The sequence below is a fragment of the Eufriesea mexicana genome, unplaced genomic scaffold (genome assembly GCF_001483705.2).
Source record: "Eufriesea mexicana isolate 0111107269 unplaced genomic scaffold, ASM148370v2 scaffold3780, whole genome shotgun sequence".
Lineage (NCBI taxonomy): Eukaryota > Metazoa > Arthropoda > Insecta > Hymenoptera > Apidae > Eufriesea > Eufriesea mexicana.
In genome coordinates, this window is record NW_016911795.1 from 561,994 (window position 1) to 583,270 (window position 21,277).

At 37.9% G+C, this 21,277-nt stretch overlaps 3 protein-coding genes and 1 long non-coding RNA gene across 6 annotated transcripts in view; 1 reads left to right on the forward strand and 3 right to left on the reverse strand.

The window, feature by feature from the left end:
* The window catches only part of DCX-EMAP (Doublecortin-domain-containing echinoderm-microtubule-associated protein), a 17,222-nt gene extending 4,731 nt beyond the window's left edge, over positions 1-12,491 (reverse strand). The window contains exons 1-4 of the mRNA XM_017905230.1: positions 12,356-12,491; positions 11,062-11,602; positions 10,559-10,736; positions 4-131 (exon numbers count right to left, since the gene is read on the reverse strand). Of these exons, the coding sequence (XP_017760719.1) occupies positions 4-131; positions 10,559-10,736; positions 11,062-11,602; positions 12,356-12,491 (983 nt within the window). The remainder of the gene's footprint in view (positions 1-3; positions 132-10,558; positions 10,737-11,061; positions 11,603-12,355) is intronic.
* LOC108551181 (uncharacterized) lies at positions 3,000-4,042 on the forward strand. The gene is made up of 3 exons (XR_001890461.1): positions 3,000-3,070; positions 3,401-3,846; positions 3,969-4,042. It is a non-coding gene; the product is annotated as an uncharacterized LOC108551181 (long non-coding RNA).
* A 4,959-nt stretch (positions 12,492-17,450) lies between the features above and the next one.
* On the reverse strand, positions 17,451-20,955 carry Nsun5 (Nop2/Sun-like domain containing protein 5). 3 transcript variants are annotated; one of them, XM_017905240.1, is made up of 7 exons: positions 20,872-20,955; positions 20,661-20,784; positions 20,187-20,457; positions 19,069-19,325; positions 18,883-18,998; positions 18,623-18,795; positions 17,451-18,553 (listed from the first exon to the last, which is right to left on the reverse strand). In XM_017905240.1, the coding sequence occupies exons 2-7, from the start codon at positions 20,673-20,675 to the stop codon at positions 17,787-17,789; spliced, it is 1,599 nt and encodes a 532-aa protein (XP_017760729.1). In that variant the 5' UTR covers positions 20,676-20,784; positions 20,872-20,955; the 3' UTR covers positions 17,451-17,786. The 3 variants fall into 3 exon arrangements, with proteins under 3 accessions (XP_017760729.1, XP_017760730.1, XP_017760727.1); XM_017905241.1 differs by having other exon boundaries at positions 20,673-20,807; XM_017905238.1 differs by having other exon boundaries at positions 20,690-20,955.
* Positions 19,609-20,426, reverse strand: LOC108551187 (uncharacterized). Its single transcript, XM_017905242.1, has 2 exons — positions 20,345-20,426; positions 19,609-20,137 (listed from the first exon to the last, which is right to left on the reverse strand). The coding sequence occupies exon 2, from the start codon at positions 20,032-20,034 to the stop codon at positions 19,609-19,611; it is 426 nt and encodes a 141-aa protein (XP_017760731.1). The 5' UTR covers positions 20,035-20,137; positions 20,345-20,426.
* Positions 20,956-21,277: the final 322 nt, after the last annotated feature.

A 21,277-nucleotide genomic window follows, 5' to 3' on the forward strand; every position in this document is an offset into this window, starting at 1 on the left:
CTGAGACTCGCCACCGCTGGTGGTCTGCTTTGCCATCCTCCAACACCACCTCCGACGCTTGCTCCACCTCTGCTGCCTCCGCCAGTAGGACTCGTGTACCAGGTGTTGCTCTTCTTTCCGTAGCTGGCCGGCTGTTAGTTTAAGTGTTAAGTAACAAATTAAAAACGAATTACACCAAAGATTCATTCGTTTTTGATCAGCACTGGTATATAATTGGTTAAACAAATATAGTGGAATTATGGTAATGACCTTGAAATTTAAATAAGAATTTATGGAAGAACTTCAATTGATTCTTTTTAATTAGTAACACTAAATAACACGAGATATCTCACTATATTCGTTTCACCCACTATAGCATAATTTAGGTAGAATTTCGTAGACCTGCAACATGTCGGCCGGCAGCGATATAACTTCAAAAGAATCGCTCATCAACACGACAAAACTGTCGCAGCCCTCCCAGGATTCGGGGCTGCAGGACTCTAGCTCGGAATCGCTATAGGAGTCCGCTTTGTCTCCACCGACGCCAAAGTCCGGCTCCAAGTCCGAACGGGACGAGGAACTTGCCGACTCAATGGTGAACTTAAATCACTGTAGTCCGAAACGATGATATTCACAGTCCTTATGGCACGTTTTTCACTGAACAACAAACTTTATCCTTGCTGGTTCACATTCTTATTCATCACTGGTCCACAATAATCACTGATTCTTTTTAAATCAACTTTTCGATTTTTCCAATAATATCATATAATAAACTGAAGAATTGTAGTTCAGTTTTAATATATTCGTGTAAATTTTAATGGACTGCTACTATCTTTTAATAATACAAATTATACTCCGTAGATTGGAAGACTTTAATTTGCTTGCATGAATGACGTGGTTCATAAAAACGAACCAAAAACTATTGTAGCAAATGCCTATTGCGTGTGTCGATACGACCTCCAGGCGACGCCTTCTAATCGTACCAGCTGATCGCAAAGTGAATTGCGATCGGAACGAGTGAAAACGTGATGTCCGGAGGAAAAGAGGATCGTGAGAAGGTTGTGCCACTAGGTGTAACCCCGACTGTGCTCGATGGACAACTGGAGGCGGGGTGTATGCTGCCCCATTGGGCTGGAGAACCAGCCCCCTGGCTGCAACATCCCCTACCCTTTACCTCCTTTCCAGGAGTGCCATCGTGTCTCAAGGCCAAACAGCCACCCTGTGTGTTGGAGGTGCACAGCTCGCCAAATCGTATGACACGTTGACTATCGGTCAAAAATTTGTGCGCCACGCATTCAAAGTAATACAAGAATTCTTCGAGAAAGAAAATTTAGTATTGTGTTTATCTTATCTTAGAATTTGTGTTTATCTTTAGTCGAAAATTTATCGAAGCAAAATAATTGCACTTAATTCTTATAATCGTAATTTCGTATTGATAAAAGCTAATAGAATATTTACGTGATAGTTAATAAAGGATGTTTATGAAGCTCCACATATTACATCTACATACTTTATGACCAATTTAAAAGTAGTTCACGATAAGTGTACCATTTTTTTTTATCTTCATCTCACGTGTATGAGTTTCATCGTGTAGCAAGGTTCTATATATCATCAACGTTTAGCACAGGTTTAACGTAGATTTTCTTGTTTCTTAGTTTCTCGACAAAATATGATAAATTATGATGCATGGTTTGAAAATTTTATTAAATGGAACCTTTTAATTTGGCAGATATGATAAACACCTATTGATGAAAATTCCGGATAAAATATAAGATTGGAAACAACCTTTGCAGCCTTTAGAAAAAAAGGATCATGTTCTGCAACAGAAAGTAGCATCGGGTCAGACCGATTTATTTCGATTGACTAAATGGGGTCAATTATTCTAAGTCGAAAAGGTTGAGAAAAAAATATTAACGAGTTTATTAGTCTAATAAACCGATTTATGAATTTAAGACACGCATGCTGCTGTCGGCAGAGTGCCAGAGATTCGATGACCTTACAATTGATTGCTATTCTTACAATTCTTCCTGGCTTACCAGTGACAAGTAACAAAATTTTATAATACTAGACAATCCTATTACTTCAGGTAATTCCCGTTAAATTATATTAATTGATCTGAGTGACTATACGAATGTGTTTCAGAGAAATTTCTTATTAAAAGGTAGCTCGATCGACCAATAACAAATTCGTGTTCATCCTCGTGCAGTTGTAATGCAATGCCAGCTTTGATGGGATTGGTATGATAATGGAAGCATAGATTAACACAAGGTGAAGGTCGAACGATCTTCTCATTCTTGTCCAACCGTGCAACCCTTACGGTAATGCACCCGCTGTGACGTAAGCTTAACCCTTAGGGGAGTTGTCAGCATTTTTTCCTCTCAGAATTACTGCCATTTTAAAAAATATATGCATTAGTAAATGAGCATATCTAAAAATTGTTTTAAGACGTCAGGGAAACGATTAAAGACAGTTCAAGTTCAAATTATTCATGTAAAATCTAATAAGTACTCATGATAACGCAATCCGGTTAAGTGAGGCGTTTAATGGATTCGAGACACGAGTTTCGTAGGTAGAACATTTGAACAGTAAAAAAGATATGCAATTTTTTTGCATCATGAATCAGCTGACGAATCGATTGAAATCTTGTGGAGTTTATAATCATAAGAATTTAAGGTATCTAATTTTCTTTCAATAGATTGCTCACATTATATGAATGAGATTATAAATTGGATATTTAATTTAATATATTTTAAATTAAAAAATACCTAATATTATTATACAAATACAACTTCCAAGTTTCTCGTACATGGGCAAACTGATCGTTCCCATTAAAATACCGTCTAAATTTCAGCGTTACCAATGAAATTTCTCACGTGCTAGACTCTTGACGAGCTTCATGAATTCTGTCCAAGGCTGCTGGCCTCTTTATTGTAACTATCTGGAAGGCCTTTCGCCTTATTCCACGTGAAACCAGTGTGACCGCATTCTATGCCGAGATGTACTCTTACATCATCAGTGAAGCTTACCATTCCATTACAAGCAAAACTGGTCTACAAGTCAACGTTGTTTCCGCAAACCTGATAAATTCCAGGTAAGCTTGAAATTACAACAACTCATATCAATATATTTCTTCCAATCCATCTCTTTCATCACGACGGGCCCCTTACAAAAATGTTTATGAATCAGAAATTGAAGAATGTGAATCACATACTAAATATACTCCTTTGACGACATCGACGACGTCGACACGACAACGAAGAGATTATAAGATGTCGCTGGTCGAAATAAAAACTCACAAATATTGCGTGCGTTTCTTTTAAAGAAGTGACCCGATAATTTGAAGTAGACATTGTAATCGTTCGAAATAACTATCTTTTTCTTATTATATAGTACCTATTACTTATAGTGCTCAACGTTTTAGGTGAACATTTTGCAAGATATTGCAACACGAAATACCATTCTGATCGACTGGTTAAGAAAAACTATGTAACTTCGAGAGGTAAGAAAGAAAGAAGAAAGGAAAGTCCATTCACGAGGAGTCCAGATAGTTTTCATCGTAATTTACGAGACTGTCCCCATAAATTACGATTCGCAAAGCGAACCGCAGTACGTGTGAGTCAATGTATATGTTTGCAAGGCCAAGGTCACGGTGCAACAATCTTCCGGCTCGTGGTATGCGATGCAGATCGAATGGAAGGCGCAACGAAAATACGCGTGGGTGCACCCTCTGGGTTCACCATGGGTGCTACAACCCTTAACCTTTTCACGCATTTACCCGGTCGTACACCCCGTGTGTTGATTCAGTTTTATGCTACAACAACCATGTTGTTCAATATTTATGCAATTAAACTGATAAATAAAATGTTTGTAAGTCTTTCTCATTTGTAGCAGTAAAATAATTGAGTACTTTATCTAAATGCTTATCTTTACATATTGTCTAAAGAATGCTATGTTTCTTAATATACTGGAGCACTTTAATCACCTTTCAGGTGTCCAACATCGAACTTACTCATGCATCATCGATTAGTCGTGACCTCCAGTTTCTGGGAAAATGAAATCCGGCAATTTCTAGAATGTACTATAGACAACAATTAAGAGGAATACTAACCTATAAAGGTTATTAAGAATATTTCAACCTCCATATCTAGTTTTTCATATTATCACCTTCATACTTAATTTATATTCAGAAAAATGTTTATAATAACATAATATTAACAGAAAGTTAAGTGAATAGGAACTCCCTCTGAATAGGGACACTGGTTTGCAACATGAAACACGATATATATCCCCCTTGACCATTTACCCCAATGATAAGAGAATGGAGAGCGTCTAAAGGTCGTCTGACTGTGCTACAACCCTTAACTTTTGGCGCCAGGTCATTTGCACCACTGATTCAATTATTCGGGCAATTTAGTAAAATCAAATAATTTAATTAGAGAGATGATCACTATTTTGACCAATACACTATTTGTTTCTTATATTAAATTGTTAGAAATTCGTGATGAGAAAAAGTATATTTCAAATAATTTTAATACAGCATTCGATGCATATGGGCGGTACGATAATTGGTCAGTGATAAGACTCCCTGCACTGATAAGCCGTTTGCACAACTATCGTTGGGTTAATTCGGCCGTGCCGATTAACACGAAACATTTTTTTTTCTTCCCTTATCCATGATCTCACGTGGCGTATACATAACCCTGATTTTTCGCGATGATCGCTGCCTAATATTAGTTCCATGCATGTTGTGTAAGATATTAATGTAAAAATCGCTCATAGAATTACTACGAAACCTATATACGCCTTGGAATAATTAAGAAATAAATATTTTTGCAGAGCATTGTTGCGCAACATGTGATTGAAATACGATGCACCAAGAATGTTCTACTTAATCATCTACAAATCACTTAATGCCTGATATATCAAGCAGGACTTTGACGAATTACTACAATTTGTACACAGCTAAAAGTACATTATTCTCGTCACGTCTAAAACTAGGTAACTGTTTTTATTCTTAAAATAAAAATAATTGCAAGTTAAGGGCAACGTTATGAAAAGAACAATCTTTCTCCTATTTAGGGTAGTTTAACTTTAGTCATCAAGATTCACAAACAGTAAGACCAAGGTTTTTTTCTGTAATCCAGATAGATCTTATGAGATGTCACGAAAGTAATACAACTGGACATTTTAAATTCATACGAAGAAGCTTGATGGAAATAATATGTGTGAATGCAGGCATACTATTGTTACGATTTAGTTACTATTTTTCCTACCACTTCGAAGCGTCGAAATTACGACTTGAATTACTTTTGTCTCATTCTGTACTTCATTAGGCGCTTATCGGCCGATGTCGGGTCTCCTTATGTATGCAAGAAGTTGAAATCGTAATTGACATATATTACAGAAGGTGCGTGACGAGCGAACGTGCTACACAGAGAAAGGGTGTAACACACAGGGTAGTTGTCCTGCGAACGTTCTGCGACAAGCGTGCAGGCAGTCTGGTTAAAAGGCAACGAATGCCATACAGACGGGATGCCGCAGTGATTTACATATCGTCGATCGGAGTATACACGTCATGTGGCGAAAACGTGTGTGGATTGTGTAGTACGCACAGAAGAAAACAACGAATCGCCATTGGTTTTCTCCAAATGCTGTTGTAATCGACTTTTACCAAAATTCATTTATTTCAAATTCGAACCTCATACATATTCAGCGCGACAACCAGCGATAAATGAGTCGAGCCACGGATTACAATGCGAACAGAAACACGAATTTGCGTGTTCCGTGATAACGTGAGATGGAGGGGAGAAAGAAAGTAGGTAACTGAGCAACATTCTGACCACTTCGGACTCACACTTACACGTCCCCTTCTGTTTTGCAGGTCGTTCAATTGCGTGTCGATACCTGGAGGGGTAAGCTCGCGAGCTTTTCTTACGAGGATAATTAGAAGGAACTTCTGGTTGCGTGAAACAGCCTCATACTTAATTATATTAATTTATTTTTTTTTTTAGTAATATGTAAAGGTGGAGGTATACATGCTTTTCTGATTTCTTTCTTTTTTTAGTTTGTCATAATTTCAGCAGATCCTTAGATTATATTTTCGAATAACGGTTCTCTCTCGTTTTGTGTTCCACATTTGGCCAGAAAAGTAGTGACATGTAATTAAGTATCACCCTGCATATTTAGCCTTCCTTCTGTAACACCTGGTCTAATTACAAGAGGGTATTTTTGAGCGATAAACTGTAACAAATTGTTGAATGCCAAACGAAGCAGTAGCTTCGATGGAAAACTCTACAACGCGAGCACTACGTCCATTTGGAATCAGATCGAATGACCACGTAATTACTCGATAACTCGAAGTATATCGTTCACAGGATCGACGTAATAATATCAATTAAAGTGGACTGCCACCAGGCATGCACTCTGTACTAAAAGAACGTAAAACGACAACTACCTAAAAAGAAGGACCAACAGGGGTTATCAAAAAAAATTACGAGCTCAAGGGAGTTCGTTTATCGTTTGAACACGTTTCGTCTACCGCCTTCACTTTTTTCTCTTTTTTCTTGGTGAGCATGTGCAATTAATTTGCAGTCTGGCATGCAATACGTTCGTCGGCCCAAAACCGATAAGAACACAGCGAAATTCGGTGCACCAAGATTATGGCTATCGAAACTTTTCTATTTGTCACGTGTTCTTTAAAATATCCTCACGTGAACGACATTTCAGAAACATAAGAACTATCACGTTACCAATCTGCTCTTTGTAATTACGTATTTTATTCGCTTTTTAGGAGGGTATTCCCCCTAGTCTCGTGACGCATGTAGGCCAGATACGTGCAAATTTCTGTCTAGAGTTGGAGTTCGTGACATATCATGGAGGGAGTTGGCTGACACGAAATTCAGACCAGTCGACAATTATTTCTTTCAAGAACAGTATCCAACGCTGCTATATCCTTTATAAATTTATGGGGACGAAAATGTGTGCACGAGTGCCATTGCGACCAACCATTCCAGAAAGAAAGGAGGACTCGTTATCGCGGCAAAAGCCGGCGCGATATGAAAATGAAGAACGAGCTTGAAACGTGCGTGACGGATTGTCCCACGTTTGAAACGTGCCACTGGCGATTAAAAAGAAACAATCACGGTTATTCAGCTGTGAAACACTGCTTGAAAGATGACGATTTATCGACAACGATTTTCGTTATTAGCTTATCTCGCAGCCGTGAAATTAATCGTAATACAATTAATAATACAGAAAAGGCGTAAAATTCTGATAAAAATTTCCGTAACTCTAATGCAAAGCAACGTAAGTTACATTTTTAAAAAGATCTTTATTCTTTAATTGTACTCTTCGATCTAGACGAAAGAACAATAAATCACACTTCGCAATGCAAAGAAAAGTATGAACATATAACTCGCGTCATTTTCTCTTATAATCATAAATCTTAAGATTTCTTTCTCCTTCTTACGTTTTCGTTTCACAAGAGATAATATATTACTTGTAAAATTTATCGTTTCTTTCAGTCTTAACGAAGCAACTGAGTAATACAGAAGAAGAAGCGAAATCACATATGCGATTGTAACGAATATAGAGTTAAGCAATCAAAGTAACGGAGACATCGATGCCCGACTGGTTGTCCCTCCAACACTGCGGTCAGCCATGTGAATCGTTCAACGTCACGTCGCGTTGCATCGATGCCTTTCGATAAACGCTTGTCGTGCGCACGTGTGTATTACGTACATTTGCGACCGAGGGTTTGCAGTAGTAATAAACTGTTACTTCCGACCGCAGTAGTAACGCCGTTGCGAGAGACGGTCAGAACATAATTGATTGCGTCAACTCACAGCCGACTGTAATCGGTGCTATATCTTCCACTGGTTCCTCGCCGTTTCCGTTATCGCGCAACATTAATTTTTCATCGTGTTATCGCTCTTACGTGCATCACTATTTCGTTACAATTTCGAATGCAACCACCGACTGCCAAATATTCCGCGTTATTCTTTAACTGTACACGCTTTAATCGACGATTTTATTTTGCAGGGAAGAGGAGCAAAATTATAAGCTGCCAAAAGCCTAATAGTTCCCTTCGCAGTAGTTCCTAAAGACGGAATAGTGGAAACAGTTTGTGAATCGTCCGTGTGGAGAACGTCGTGTTTATTGATCCCTTGCGGGGCTGACCAACGGTCAATGAGATACGGTCTCTCCCTTGCTAGCTGCCCTACGACTTGGAAGCCCTGCATCGGTCTCCTTAACGGAAATACGAACCTGGCCTCTCACCCGCTGTTAACCCTCCACGCTACAACGTGATTCATGCGTTCTCAGAGAAGCTCAACTACGTATACTGTTGGAAAAACCGAGAGGAATGTTTCGAGGAATCAATTAAACTTGATAATATTCCAGCATAGAAAAACCGAGCAATTACTTAATGCATAAAACACATAAGAAAGCGTGGAGGAGGCAAATTAACGGATAAATGATCGAGCATCCGACCCACTTTTTAGTCTGTCCAAGATCAGCGGGATAAGTTTTTTAATGGTGTGGCGCCATAAAGAAATTCAGGTCATCGCATAGCGAGGTGAAGAAACTGGAGTCCATTTAAAGGCGCAATCGTTATCACGATGTAGAGGAAAGATGGATTAATGAGCGGTCAAGTGGGGATGAAAGTATGCAGGCGGGTGAAACGTGTGGAACACGATAATGAGACATTAAGCGAAATAGCATGGCGTACCATTTGAACGGGACCAGAGAGAGCGAAGAACGGTGGAATCGAAAACAGCGAGACATGAAAGTGAACTGGTGCGCAACCGCAGACCCAATTGGCCAGCCCTTTCACCCCTCTTTCTAGCCAACCCTGTAACAATACTTGCTCCCACTTTTCGTCCCGCTGACATGCTCCCATCCCTACCACGAAACCGCAGATTCACCTACGCGAGACGTCGATCTTCTATGCCACGTGGCTTTGGTAAACAATGGTCAAATTACCTGTCAGTGGTTTGCAAAATCCTGTTCAACAATATGAGAAATAAATAGAGAAAAGTATTGTTTTTGAAAGAGGTAATCATTGCTGCAATTCAGATACTAAATCTTATTATGTTTTCACCTATTTCTTTCCAATCTTAAGATGATACTGTGACTAACAGCAACAGTATGAATCATAGAGAGCTTAATATCGATTGGATTTTCTATGATATGGGTCAAGGTGAATCTTAGTTTAGCTATGGCTTGCAAGAATATCGAATATGGGTCATGGGTGTATAAACACTGATTCTGGACTTCAATCGGCATGCAAAGGCCGCCATAGAACGATAGGATCGTACATAAGCTTTGGCCACTTTACCGGATTAAGGGTTGACCCGACACGAGACTACCGTCGATCGAAATAACGGATCGTACACAAGCCGTGGCAGGAAGGCAGAAACTGCGACGATACGGTATATGGTATAACGAGCGGCCTGGTCACACCTTAAAACCTAGAAATCAGGTTGGGGCGTGGGCCACCCTTCACATGGCATGACGCAACGATAAATGATATCCAATCCTTCCTATCCGCTTTCATAAAAATAATGAACACCCGTGGCCTTCCAGGCGAATCAAGTTGAAAGGTTTTGCCGTTAATTGGACAATTTTTTCCGGCAACCAATCCTTCAACTTTCGAATCCTTTGGACAATCCTATCGAAATGGTCTTGCTTGATTATATTTTTGGAAAATGCAACGTTTAAAATAAGAATTTAATCTTGTAATTGGTTTAGGAATGAGACAGTTCCTGAAGATTTCCATGTGTACCAAAAAGGATTGATATAGAGCAATAATCGTCACGACTGCCGTCCTTTTCAGGTAACTAGGCAGATTGAAGTTGCGTGCGGCCTGCTTAAAGACTGATCTGGGCCAGATACACAAAGATTGTCGACAGCAATATACGCAGTTTTCTTATAAATTGCCATATCGCGGCCTGGTCAACCCTCTTAAAGTCTCCATTGATATGTGTGTGTATAACTGTATGCACACGCGTGTCCGATAACGTTCGAGTACGCATTTGTGGCAGTCGCTGGCGTTTTAACGTCCGTCCACCTTCTTGTGCTCGGCTTAGCTCATGAATATTAAGAGTGTGTGTACACCAGTCCTGGGTTCGCTTTAATTATACGAACGATACACAGGCGACGTCGCACCAGGTAGAAAAGGATATTTACTTTTCGCCATGCACAAGTCCTTGCACGTGCTGAATTATCGCTGTCGTAATGAGATCGGTTCTCTCGTTTGAGAGGGGAGGGGAGTTGTTACCTGGCCAGAGATTTGATCTACACATACACGCGATCCTGTGTCTTAAGGACCTTATTTCTTCTTCGTGCAATGTATCAGATCGAACGACCCACTTTTCCACCCATGGGCAATTAAAACCCATTTTCCAAACAATCTTAAACACCATGGATAATAATATGATTGGAAAACAATGCTTCTCTCTGGCATTGAGTTGCTCTCTGTTAATGGGTATTTCTAACTTGCCGTTTCTGCACTCTGTGATTTCATCTGACGATATTATCATCAAGAAAGAATTATAAATAGAAAGTTCCTTTCGCTTACCTTGAACGTTTTGTAGCTGGATACAACGTACGAAGCGCCGTCCTCGAGCTCGTCCAGGGTAAGCTTCCGGTCACCGTCCATGGAGAAGATGTGTCGCGCCCCTCTAGGAAGGTCCATCCGCAAGGACAACCTATCCAAAAGTGCCTCCAAGGAACCGATATCCCTTCCTGGTTTAAACCTGCAAGGAACAACTCGAATGAGAACCAAAACAGCGTTAACGTTCAATTTCTACTCATCAGCACGTTCTATCAATGAGTATAAAACATCGAATTAATGCTACTTAACTATGAAACTCATCGGTAGACGAATGAACCGTGCTTGTACAGCTAGTATCTTTCATGTGTCGCAGGGAGGATCTCATTCATAGGCCAAAATCAAGGCCACAAAGGGTGGACACGCCACCTGCACCCAAGAAGGGTACTAGCGTAAGCGCCGCTTCGTGTACACGACAAGGATCGAGCTACGAGACACGATTGTCAACGGCAAGAAGTTGGGGGGCTTACCTGAACTCGATACCAGGAAAATATGGGTCGCCATTTTTATAGAACGTGACTCTCCTGGCTCTCCAGTAACCGAGGTTGTTGTATCTCGCGGACGCCGGCTCGTGTCGGCTCTTAGGCCTGTGCTCCGGCTGCTCCGGAGGCGGCATGCGGGGACTGGAGGGTCTACTCTGCCTCCAGAAGCCGGCCATGCCGCCTCCACCCCCACCTTCGTTCGCCAGAAGACCGCCACCGACCGCCTCCTGCGCCGCTCCACCTTCCACTTCCACATCCTCCTCTTCCTCTTCGTCTTCCTCCTCTTCCTCTTCAGCCTCCTCCTCCTCCTCCTCATCGCTGCGAGCGCCTCCACCAGGCATCGTAGAAGTCGTCGCAGGCGTCGTGATTGTCGTTGTGGTATTGGTGTTGGTACAGGTGGTGTTGATCGCGACCGTGGATGCCGTCGTTCCGACGCCGCTAGGTGTAGTTACTGTTACTACTGAACCGGTTGATTCTTTCGAGGAGTTCTCGTTTTGCGTCGCCTCTTGCTCCTCTTTCTTCATTACACCTGTTTACAAGAAGCAGTATCACGGAGAAATGTCGATGAACTTTCTTTGCATTTTTATTTTCTTTTTACTTTTTTTAACTTAGATTATCGAAATTTTTACACAAATTTAATCACTTAATTTTTAGGAGATAATTCAAAGGCGGAAAAATAACTGACCTATGAAAGGAATATGAAAGAGCAATTAAATAATTAATGGAGTACTTCAGAAGTCATAATCAAAGAAGAAAATTCAGGATCGGACTACGTATACATATCCATCTTTATGCATCGTATGTTAAGAGGCAGGCTGGAAGGTCGACGCCGCAAGGGTTATAGTACAACCGCTTCTAACACTAATGCACCCTCATCTACGAACTTCCCAAAACTCTAATCAAACTCATGGCTCGTTCTACTAACTCTCTTCAGCTATCTGATAAAGAACACTCCCCATGAAAGCATAAAGTCTCGTTAATTATAAAATTAACTCGCAAAAACGATAGAACAGAGGTCAAATATTTTTGTTAATCTCAAATTTTGTTGAAGAAATATTTTATTTGCGGCCTCGGTCGTGGCTTATGGCTTCATAAATTTCAACAAGCCAAATAAAATTTATCTCTCATCTGTCTGATAAGAGGATCGAGGAGAGCGATTATTACGTGCCATAAGAGGTTGCGCTGCCTTTTAGCACGAGTATCTAATCGGTGATCTAGGCGGTTGGTTCCCGGAACACATACTCGGATGATCATAATCTGGCTGGATAATTAGCTCTCTCACCTGGCTCCGAGGTAGCGGTTGCGGCGGCTCCACCAGCCTCGTTGCCACCACCCACACTTCCGTCGCCCGCTGCCTCCTCGAACTGCCCCAGACTGGAGCCGGCACGCAAACTCGAATGATTTTCAGCGACGATCATCGGCGCAAGGCCGCCAGCCTTTGCCACCTCTCTCTTCCGCTTTTCTGAACTTTTAGCCGATCTCGCCGGGCTGAGACCGGCGAAAGGATCCTGTGGATAGAGGAATTTTTATTCGAACATATCGATGTCTCTTAGAAGATTTTCCCTTCAGTAGCGGCTGAGTCATAAAGATTTCTAAGGAGATTTGATCTTTACTTCGAATATTAATGAGCGCTATAACTCCCAGGAAATACAAGAGTTGTATTTATATATTATACTGATAAATTATAAAGTATAAGTCGCACAAACGGTAATTTATAGTTCCAACTTAATCAGCTTACTTTACGAACATTGCTGCAAGTTCTCCATGTTAAATGTGATTAATAATGGGAATAATTTATCTTCAGGATAGACGCAAATGTTAGAAAAATTGTTACTGCTGCTCACCTCGACGTCCGACTGATGCCAGCCAGCGTTCTCTTCCGCACAGTCGTTTACCGTGAAATTGCCTGTCAAAATTGATGAATCGTCGAGATTTTTACCTCCGCAAGAATTCAAGGTTCCGTTTTATTACGCCCACCTTTTTCTATGACACGCGGTGGAGAAGCGACGATAAAAAACGAAAAGAGCTTCCTATATGCCGGCAGAACGTCCACGTGTCGCGTGATTTGCCGGGGATTCCCGATCGATCTCCCTGCTTACAATGCACTTTTATTTTATAACTGCAGTTCACTGCAGATCAATCGATCGTATCCCATCATCTTCTTTAATTAAGTAATACCGTTAAATATCATGTACAAGTGAACGAAGATCGAAGTCTTTCACAATTTTTTCTTTAATGATCCACTGTTACGGACCCGACGCGGGCTTCGTAGTTTAAGATTAATGTCATGTAATTACGTTGCGTAACACCAGGCTACTCCTCGAGGAGTTAAGGTCACGAACTTTGTACAATAACTCGCCAAGGTACGTTTGGAATTTGCAGTCGAAGATATCACTATCTTCCGATTGTATCACTATCTCGTTAGTGCAAACTTAGGATAGTACAATAATTCGTATTTTATCAAACAAAACAAATTGACATAAATCAATTTAATTCCTTCATACAGATGTATCGTGAAAGTATATCGTGAACTAAAGGGAGTACAGCTTCATCAGCCTTCCTTCATTTTTACGCATCGGCTTTCAGCGTCTGCCCACCGGAAGTACAACACCATCGATTTCTTTCACTTCATTCTCCAGTTCAACATGGTCACCGTCCACCATAACTCGGAATAAAGGAAACCAAGTATAAAAAGGGGAACATATTCTTTTTCCCTAGCCACGTTTCAAAATAATATTTCACCTGCTCAGTTGCAGATTGTAATCACCGATATTAATACAAAAGCAAGAAGTAAGGGAAACGAAAGGACGAAACAGCACAAAACACCGTCTTGATTGATCGTTCATCGACACCAGCTCTCATTCGGACGCGAGATAACACCGGTTAAGCCGCGATGGTATACATATTCATGCGTCCTTCGACGATGGCGTCTCGACGTCGAGTGTGTCGCTCCGAGGGACAGCCACGAACCACGCTACCTCGGCGCCGCCGTCGTTGTCCACGTCGTCGTTCTCCTGCCCGGCGACGTTTGCCGGCATCGACGTCCCGTGTCAGTGAACCGACGCCGGCGAAAGGAGCACCGAACTTGTTGCACCGCGACCAGGAAGCTACGCGCAAGCCTCGTCTTCCGTTCAAATCGCCAGCCACCCACTCGTAATCGATGGAAATACAATGGACAGAAATCGATCGATGATGGATTCAAATTTGGAGACCATTAAAAAAAAACAGGCAAATTTAAGAAATCCAAAAAATGCAAAATGAAGATGGATAATAAATAGCATATTTACAGTCGAAGATTATTCTTGTAGGTATTTCGTGTAATACTGTACGACAAGTAAACTCTAGAAAAGGGTATTTATAAACAGCTTGGCTTGTGATTCGTGATATTTCGCAACATGTTGCAAAACAGAAAACGGATTGAGAATATTGCGGCAGACTTTGGAAAATCCAGAAGCCGAGAATCTATAGAGGGTATAAGCATTTTGCGTGCAGAAGATTGCGATTTCTGAGAAAGGACATGGCTGTTTCATACTTAAAGATTTCACGTTGAAACGTGGCTCATTTGCATACGCCGGTACGATGTCCAACATCGACGACGTTTAATACGGCATAAATATTGAACAATTATAATCTCGCCTGGGAACGTTTGAACCGTGTAACTCGAGATGAATCGAACATGTAATAAGAGACTCTGGACGGTCAGTGAAGTGGAACTTTAATAATTAGTAGCACGAAACGAAACGTTCGATACGAAGTAAATGACAGTTTACAGCGTAAAAGTGAGGAACAAAAAAAGAAACTGTTTTCGAAGATACAATTATCAGAGGAAAGAAAATAGGACAACATTTGATAACGACGGTAGTTGAAGTTTCAAGAAGCTCAAAAGTTGAAACGACCCGAAGTTGTTCAACATGCTCCAGTTTTCTCCCGTGCTCAATATCTTTTTTTAACAATCCCTTGACGGTTTACATTACTTCGAGCTAGAAACATCGTGCTTATCGGACGGCGACTAGGATGATTAGCTGCATGAAGCTTAAGAATTGCAGAATGCACGATATGAATACAAGATACAGGCGGCGGCCGCTGCGAAGGTCGAACGAAACAGGCAATAATGTTAATATTGTACATTCGATCGACGCTCCTCTTTGCATAAAAATTTGCAACTAGAATATTTGTCGACTTTCGAGGCTCACAAAATTTCTATAAGCTTGTTACCATTATTCCATAATACTTATGTAATCTTATGACATATTTTCTAAGATATCTTTCTGTGCTTATTTAGTAGTTTCAGATAGTAGAGTCAATTTATTGTATTACATGGTCATCTTTATAATATATCCTTCTCGGTATGGCGAGTAGTCGATACTTCAGTGGGGTTTGCGTGTCCGCCGCGGAAGGCGGCTGACCAGATTCGTTCCTCAACCACTTAAGTAATCGAGCGGCCGAGTGGCTCATATATCACAGTAAGCGTGAATCAGCAAGATTCGGTGAATATGAATTTCAACTTTCCCTCTAGTCTATTTGAAGTTCATTAGGCTTATTTTTGTTTGCAATACTACAAAACAAAATGTAATAAAGACGGAAAGAGTCGCTGACTTAACGATTAAAATATGTTTCATTTACAAATCTTTTATATTTTTAATCGCATTATTTATTTTAAGAGACTAAAATTTTGGAATTTTAGAATTTTAGATCTACCATTTTAAGGATGTGTTAGACTAGCTACACATGATACGAAGGACATAAGATAAAAATAATTCTTTTTTCCAAAGTACTTATTGTCACGCTTGAAATCTGCTGGAACTTATCAAAGTTCATGGGACCCAAGCATGTCAACGCAATTCGTGTTGCGGAAGTAGAGATATCAGAATTAAGGAATGAACCACGAAAAGAAGGGAAAAGTTGTTTAATCCGTGAGGATAAAGAAACGTGTCTTGATGATTTTACGCGATACCTGAAAATTCACCAGGTAGGAAGTGAAAGCAAGAGACCCACCTCTCCCTTCATGATATCGACTTTACGATAAAACTAAAAAAGACAGTGGCCGAAAGCTAGTTCCTAATCCCTTTCTTTTTTACTTCTTTTCAGCTTCAGAACATCGTAAAGCGTCGCATTCGTGATAAGGATAAGAAACCTAAGCGATTTCTGACATTTTCCCATAAACGTCAAAAAGGTGCGTGCTTGTTGAGTTGAATTTGATCAATGCTCATTGATAAACACAGAAAGAAATAAAGAAGAATAAATGCTTCAGACATTTTTATTATTTTTACTAAAAGGGAACAATGTCATCTATCTTTCACCCCTAACAGTATATATTTTATCAATGGTCATTTTTATTATTGATATTCATACTAGGAAATTAAGTTAATTCTGCAAAAGGTACGGATAATAAATAGTGGTTTGCGCGTTTATAAGCGTGACACGCGTCTTAGAGTGAAACAATCATTACAGTGATATCGTCTTTGCACTATGCCACCCTACTCGAAGCTTTCACTTTACAGTTGAGTGGCCTCCACTTATCCTGCTGCCATCGCTGTCTTCCTTGCCTCTAGGATATACGCTTGTTGTGATACATTAACTAGCGTTGCTCATGCTCCTCTCTGCTTTGCTACAATTCTAACTTTAGTAGACAATAATAAATTGCTACAATTACGTTAAAGTTCATTTTAATATTATCATAATGTTAAACTGAATTAAATTTAATAATTTTACTTACGTTCGTTGAAAAAATATATTTGTTTATTTATTCGAGAACAATTATGAAATTATCATATCAAATTACAATGTTACATGTAATAAATGATACGACTGTAAAGTTATACTGTATATACGTAATTACCATTATCGCATTATCATTGAATATTACCACGATTCATAAGGAGTTAGTTTATCAAAAGATCCTTATCAAAAGGTATTCAAAGACCTTGTAGGTCAACGTGACACGTTCGTTCAAAGTGTTCACATGGAATGCATTTGGTTCCAAGAATAGCAAGATAAGCATAGTACGTGGCAAAGGCTTATTTTTCATCGTTCATCGAGGAAACATCATGTACATCATAAGGATTATCAAGAACGTTTTAACGGTATCCTCGAGGTTGAGATTTACGAATTTGGAACAGACTATTTTCGGGTTCGTAAGTTATGAAGAAAAGTTTTATTAAATTAAATGCTAGCACACATATGTGGTAATTTGTTAAATAACTTCTTAATCCGTTCTTTTAAACAAAATGTCCTTATTCATTATCAGCATATTAAATGAAACTAAAAAGAAAAGGACTGGAAAAACAAGCAATTAAATCCTGATATTTAATAAAACCCAGTTTCATAGTTTCATTTAAATTATTTTATTTAACTTCCTTTACCTTTTTTGGGACAATATGTAAAAACTATCATGAACCTTTTCATCGTGTTTGGATTGAAGGACAGAATCCTGTAGAATTTGTTACGTGATACGTGCTTAAGTTTCCGTGCCGTGGTCTAAAGTTGTGCGACACTACCACGATAAAAAAACGTCGATCTTATCCGAAATAATAGTAAAAATAACTGAAGAAGAATTACGTGGAGAAATAATAATATAAGGGAAGAAAAGGACATCATACAATTTTTTGTTTACTTTTTTAATTCATCGTGCCTCTGTGAATCCAATATAAAGAGTTTCAACACATTTTACATAACAAGAATATAGAGACGTATAGGGATAGTAAACTATATTTTTAAGGAATTTTCTTTTTCTTTTTCTGTAATTTAGTGGATAATAGCAGTCCTTTGTGAGGCAACTTCATGATCTTTCGAACAGTTTTTTTTTTTCTCTTCTTAATTATCGGCTCGTCATCATTATTGTCAGAAAGTTCCTTCTCGTCATTTTGAGAAAGTTCAATGCCATTGTTTTGAATCAAATCATTATCATTGTTTAATTCTTTAATCGAATCAGAGGAAACGTTTAAAATACTATTACCCACTTTTTCATTCTTAGAAATTCCTTGATTACCATTCTTCTTTTTACCACGCTTTTTTCGCTTCCGTGTTGTACTTACTTTCTGAACGTTTAACACTTCAGTTTCGCTTATTTTTTGATTACTTTTCGCATCATTCTTTTTAAGTTTATATTCAGGCAAAGGTATATCAAAGTTTCTTTCAAATAGAGCGACAAAAAAGCCATTACAAAGATCTACCTCAGAATTGGAATAAAGACATTTGTCTGAACATTTATATTTCTTTGAACTAAAATTTAGCCAGTCTTCTTTTAACAGGGTATTAAGAGGAACAAGTTTGTATGCATCTTGTACATTTTCAAGAATTTCATCTATTACTTCTTCATTTTCTTCTGGGTTGGTGGAGCAAGTACTATAAACAACCCTCTTTACATTCGGAAAATTTAATAGAGCGTGCCGCAAAAGGAACACTTGAAAAGCTTGCAATTGTTTAAGACGATATGGATCATATTCTTCTTTACCATATACTGCCTCTCTCTCCACCATACCTAGATAAAAAAAAATTTATTGCAAACTATGAACAATTTTTACTCTCACAAAATTGTGAAATATTTTACCTGAACCAGAGCAACTTGGATCAACCAAAATGTATTCTACATTAGAATACTCATTTTCTTCCAAAGTTAACGCATCTTTATTAACAGTTTCGACACAAGACGCACTTGTTATTCTAATTTGTTCACATAATGTTTCATACCTCTGTTCGTCAATCTCTACTGCGTAAATTTTTCTGTAAGCATCATATGAAATTAAATTGTAAGAACTATTTACAAATAAAATATAAAAACCAGTGTAGTAAATTACCCAAATCTCTTACCCAGAATTTTTCATTAATGCAGCTAAATGAGATGTTTTCAGTCCAGGAGCTGCACACATATCAAGTACTACAGACCCTGGTTTTGGATTTAACAATTGCGATGGAAAACAACTAGCCTAAAAGTATAAAAAAAAATAAAAGAAATGGTGAAAACATCAATGACTTACTTATTCAAAAAAAAATTACCTTATCCTGTAAAATAATTTCTCCATTTTGATAACCAGGATGATCATGAAAAGTTGTGTCAGATGGAAAAACAAGCAATTCTGGAAAATGGAAATCTTGAATGAAATTTGGCTTTCTTAAATTTTTGATAGCATTTAAATGTTCTACATAACTCGAACATTTTGGCATGAAAGACCATCCTTCTGCTTGAAAATAACCAATCCCTTTTTTTAGTGTGACTAACAAAGTGTTGATACGAACATATCTTGGTTTTTTAACTGAAAAAATGGTATTTTTCTTTAGCAATCACATAAAGGTATTTCATTTTACAATGGATATCAAGTAAAACTCGTGCTTTCTTATTGAACTATTTATTGTTAAATACATAGTAAATTACTATATTCAATACTGGCATTATTATATTTGTACAATTATAATAAAAAAATATAGAAATAACATTTACTATATATAATTATTACAAATATTAATATGTTATTAATATAGATGCAGAATAAATACAATAATTATTTCTTGTTACATTTAAAATCTTTCACTTGACATCTAATCAAGTTTTTCATTCAGACTATCTTTAGAAGGTGAATTTATAATTGCTTTAACTTCAGTAGCATTATCAGGTTCATGATATGCCTGATAAATATAACAAAATATTATTGCATTAACTGCTATCACTGCAGCAAACACAGAAATGCAATTTGTTGTGAATCTATCTATATGAAATTCAACCTTCATAACATGCTGTATTCCAAAAAATGCAGCAAATGGTAGAGTAAACATAGCAATGCTATATAAGAATAATTTGCTCAGTACAGCTACAAAACTCATAACTGATGCTTGATCTTTATTCTGATCTGAAAAACTTTCTTTGTGATTTACTTTTTGTTGATTTTTATGCATATAAGAAAAAAATCTTTTAATTCTAGGATGTCGGCTAGTAAGTATTCGGTTGTTACGGATGATTAAAACCATCAATCCAGATGCACAATTTCCCTTACAAAAAAACTGATTTAATATGTTTCTAATACAAGATCAGACGTGGCTATTAATTTCCCTGTATATGAATGGTCCATTTCTGTAAACATAATATACATTTATTGATAAGTAAATATAATATATTTTACCTGTTTTATGAGATGTCTGATGGGCATCAATATCACTAATATTGTTTAATTCTTTCCGTAATTTCTGTTCATAATTAAGTATAGTTAAAACAGGTTTACATTCAGTTTTTAAAGTTTTTTTGCCCCACAGTAATTCTGTTATCAAGATTTTTGCTAACCATACATCCAAACGAGGTTCAGTCACCAAAATATTAGTTTTTTTTATAAGATGATTTAAGTGTTCCTCTTTTCGCAATGTATTGAGGCATAAAGAATATATTGCGGATACATTCTATACCATTAAAGAAATAAAGATAATATTATTATTTAACAGTAATAGAAATAAATATTATAACTCATAAAACAATATATGCACTTTTCCGAAGGCCACGTGATTGTAATACATTTAAATAATCAAAAAGAATAATCAAACTATTTAATAAATTTTAAATAATTACATATTAAGTAAATTTATTCTATAATTTAATTACATACTTTGTTTATTACCATAAATATTCACTTACAGGATGGCTTTGTTCGTAAATCAAAGATTTGAGACTTCTACCTCTTTCACGAACTTCCTGAATGATTTTAGCAGCAGTTTTATAAAGTCTTGGGACTTTCGTGGAATGTACGAATCCGCTGGTCATTTTATCGCATCAGAAGATAGTATTGTGTAACATCAAACTTAATTTCGATCACTTACTACTTAGTTAATTATTGGCTTCTACGTAGAAATGTGCCTCGTGCGTGCAACGTGAAACAGAATCATATCCGCCATGTTATTAAATAATGCGCACAAGATACTGAAAATGTGTCCCGTACGAAACGCAAAAATCAAAAATCAAAAATAACATTTTTTTAAATAAAATATAATGAAAAAAATAATCATACGCTAATTTTATAAATACATTATTGTTTCTTCAAATTATCAACAATAATATTATTAAAAATAAATTCATATACTAATAAATTACTCGGCGGTTGATTCAAAACTATCGAGATAACTTAATACTTCAATACTTTTTATAAAAATTAAATTTTTGGAAAGAAATACAATTTTTCAATTGGAATAATCTTGGAAAATTTAATGTTATTGAAAAATTATAAGC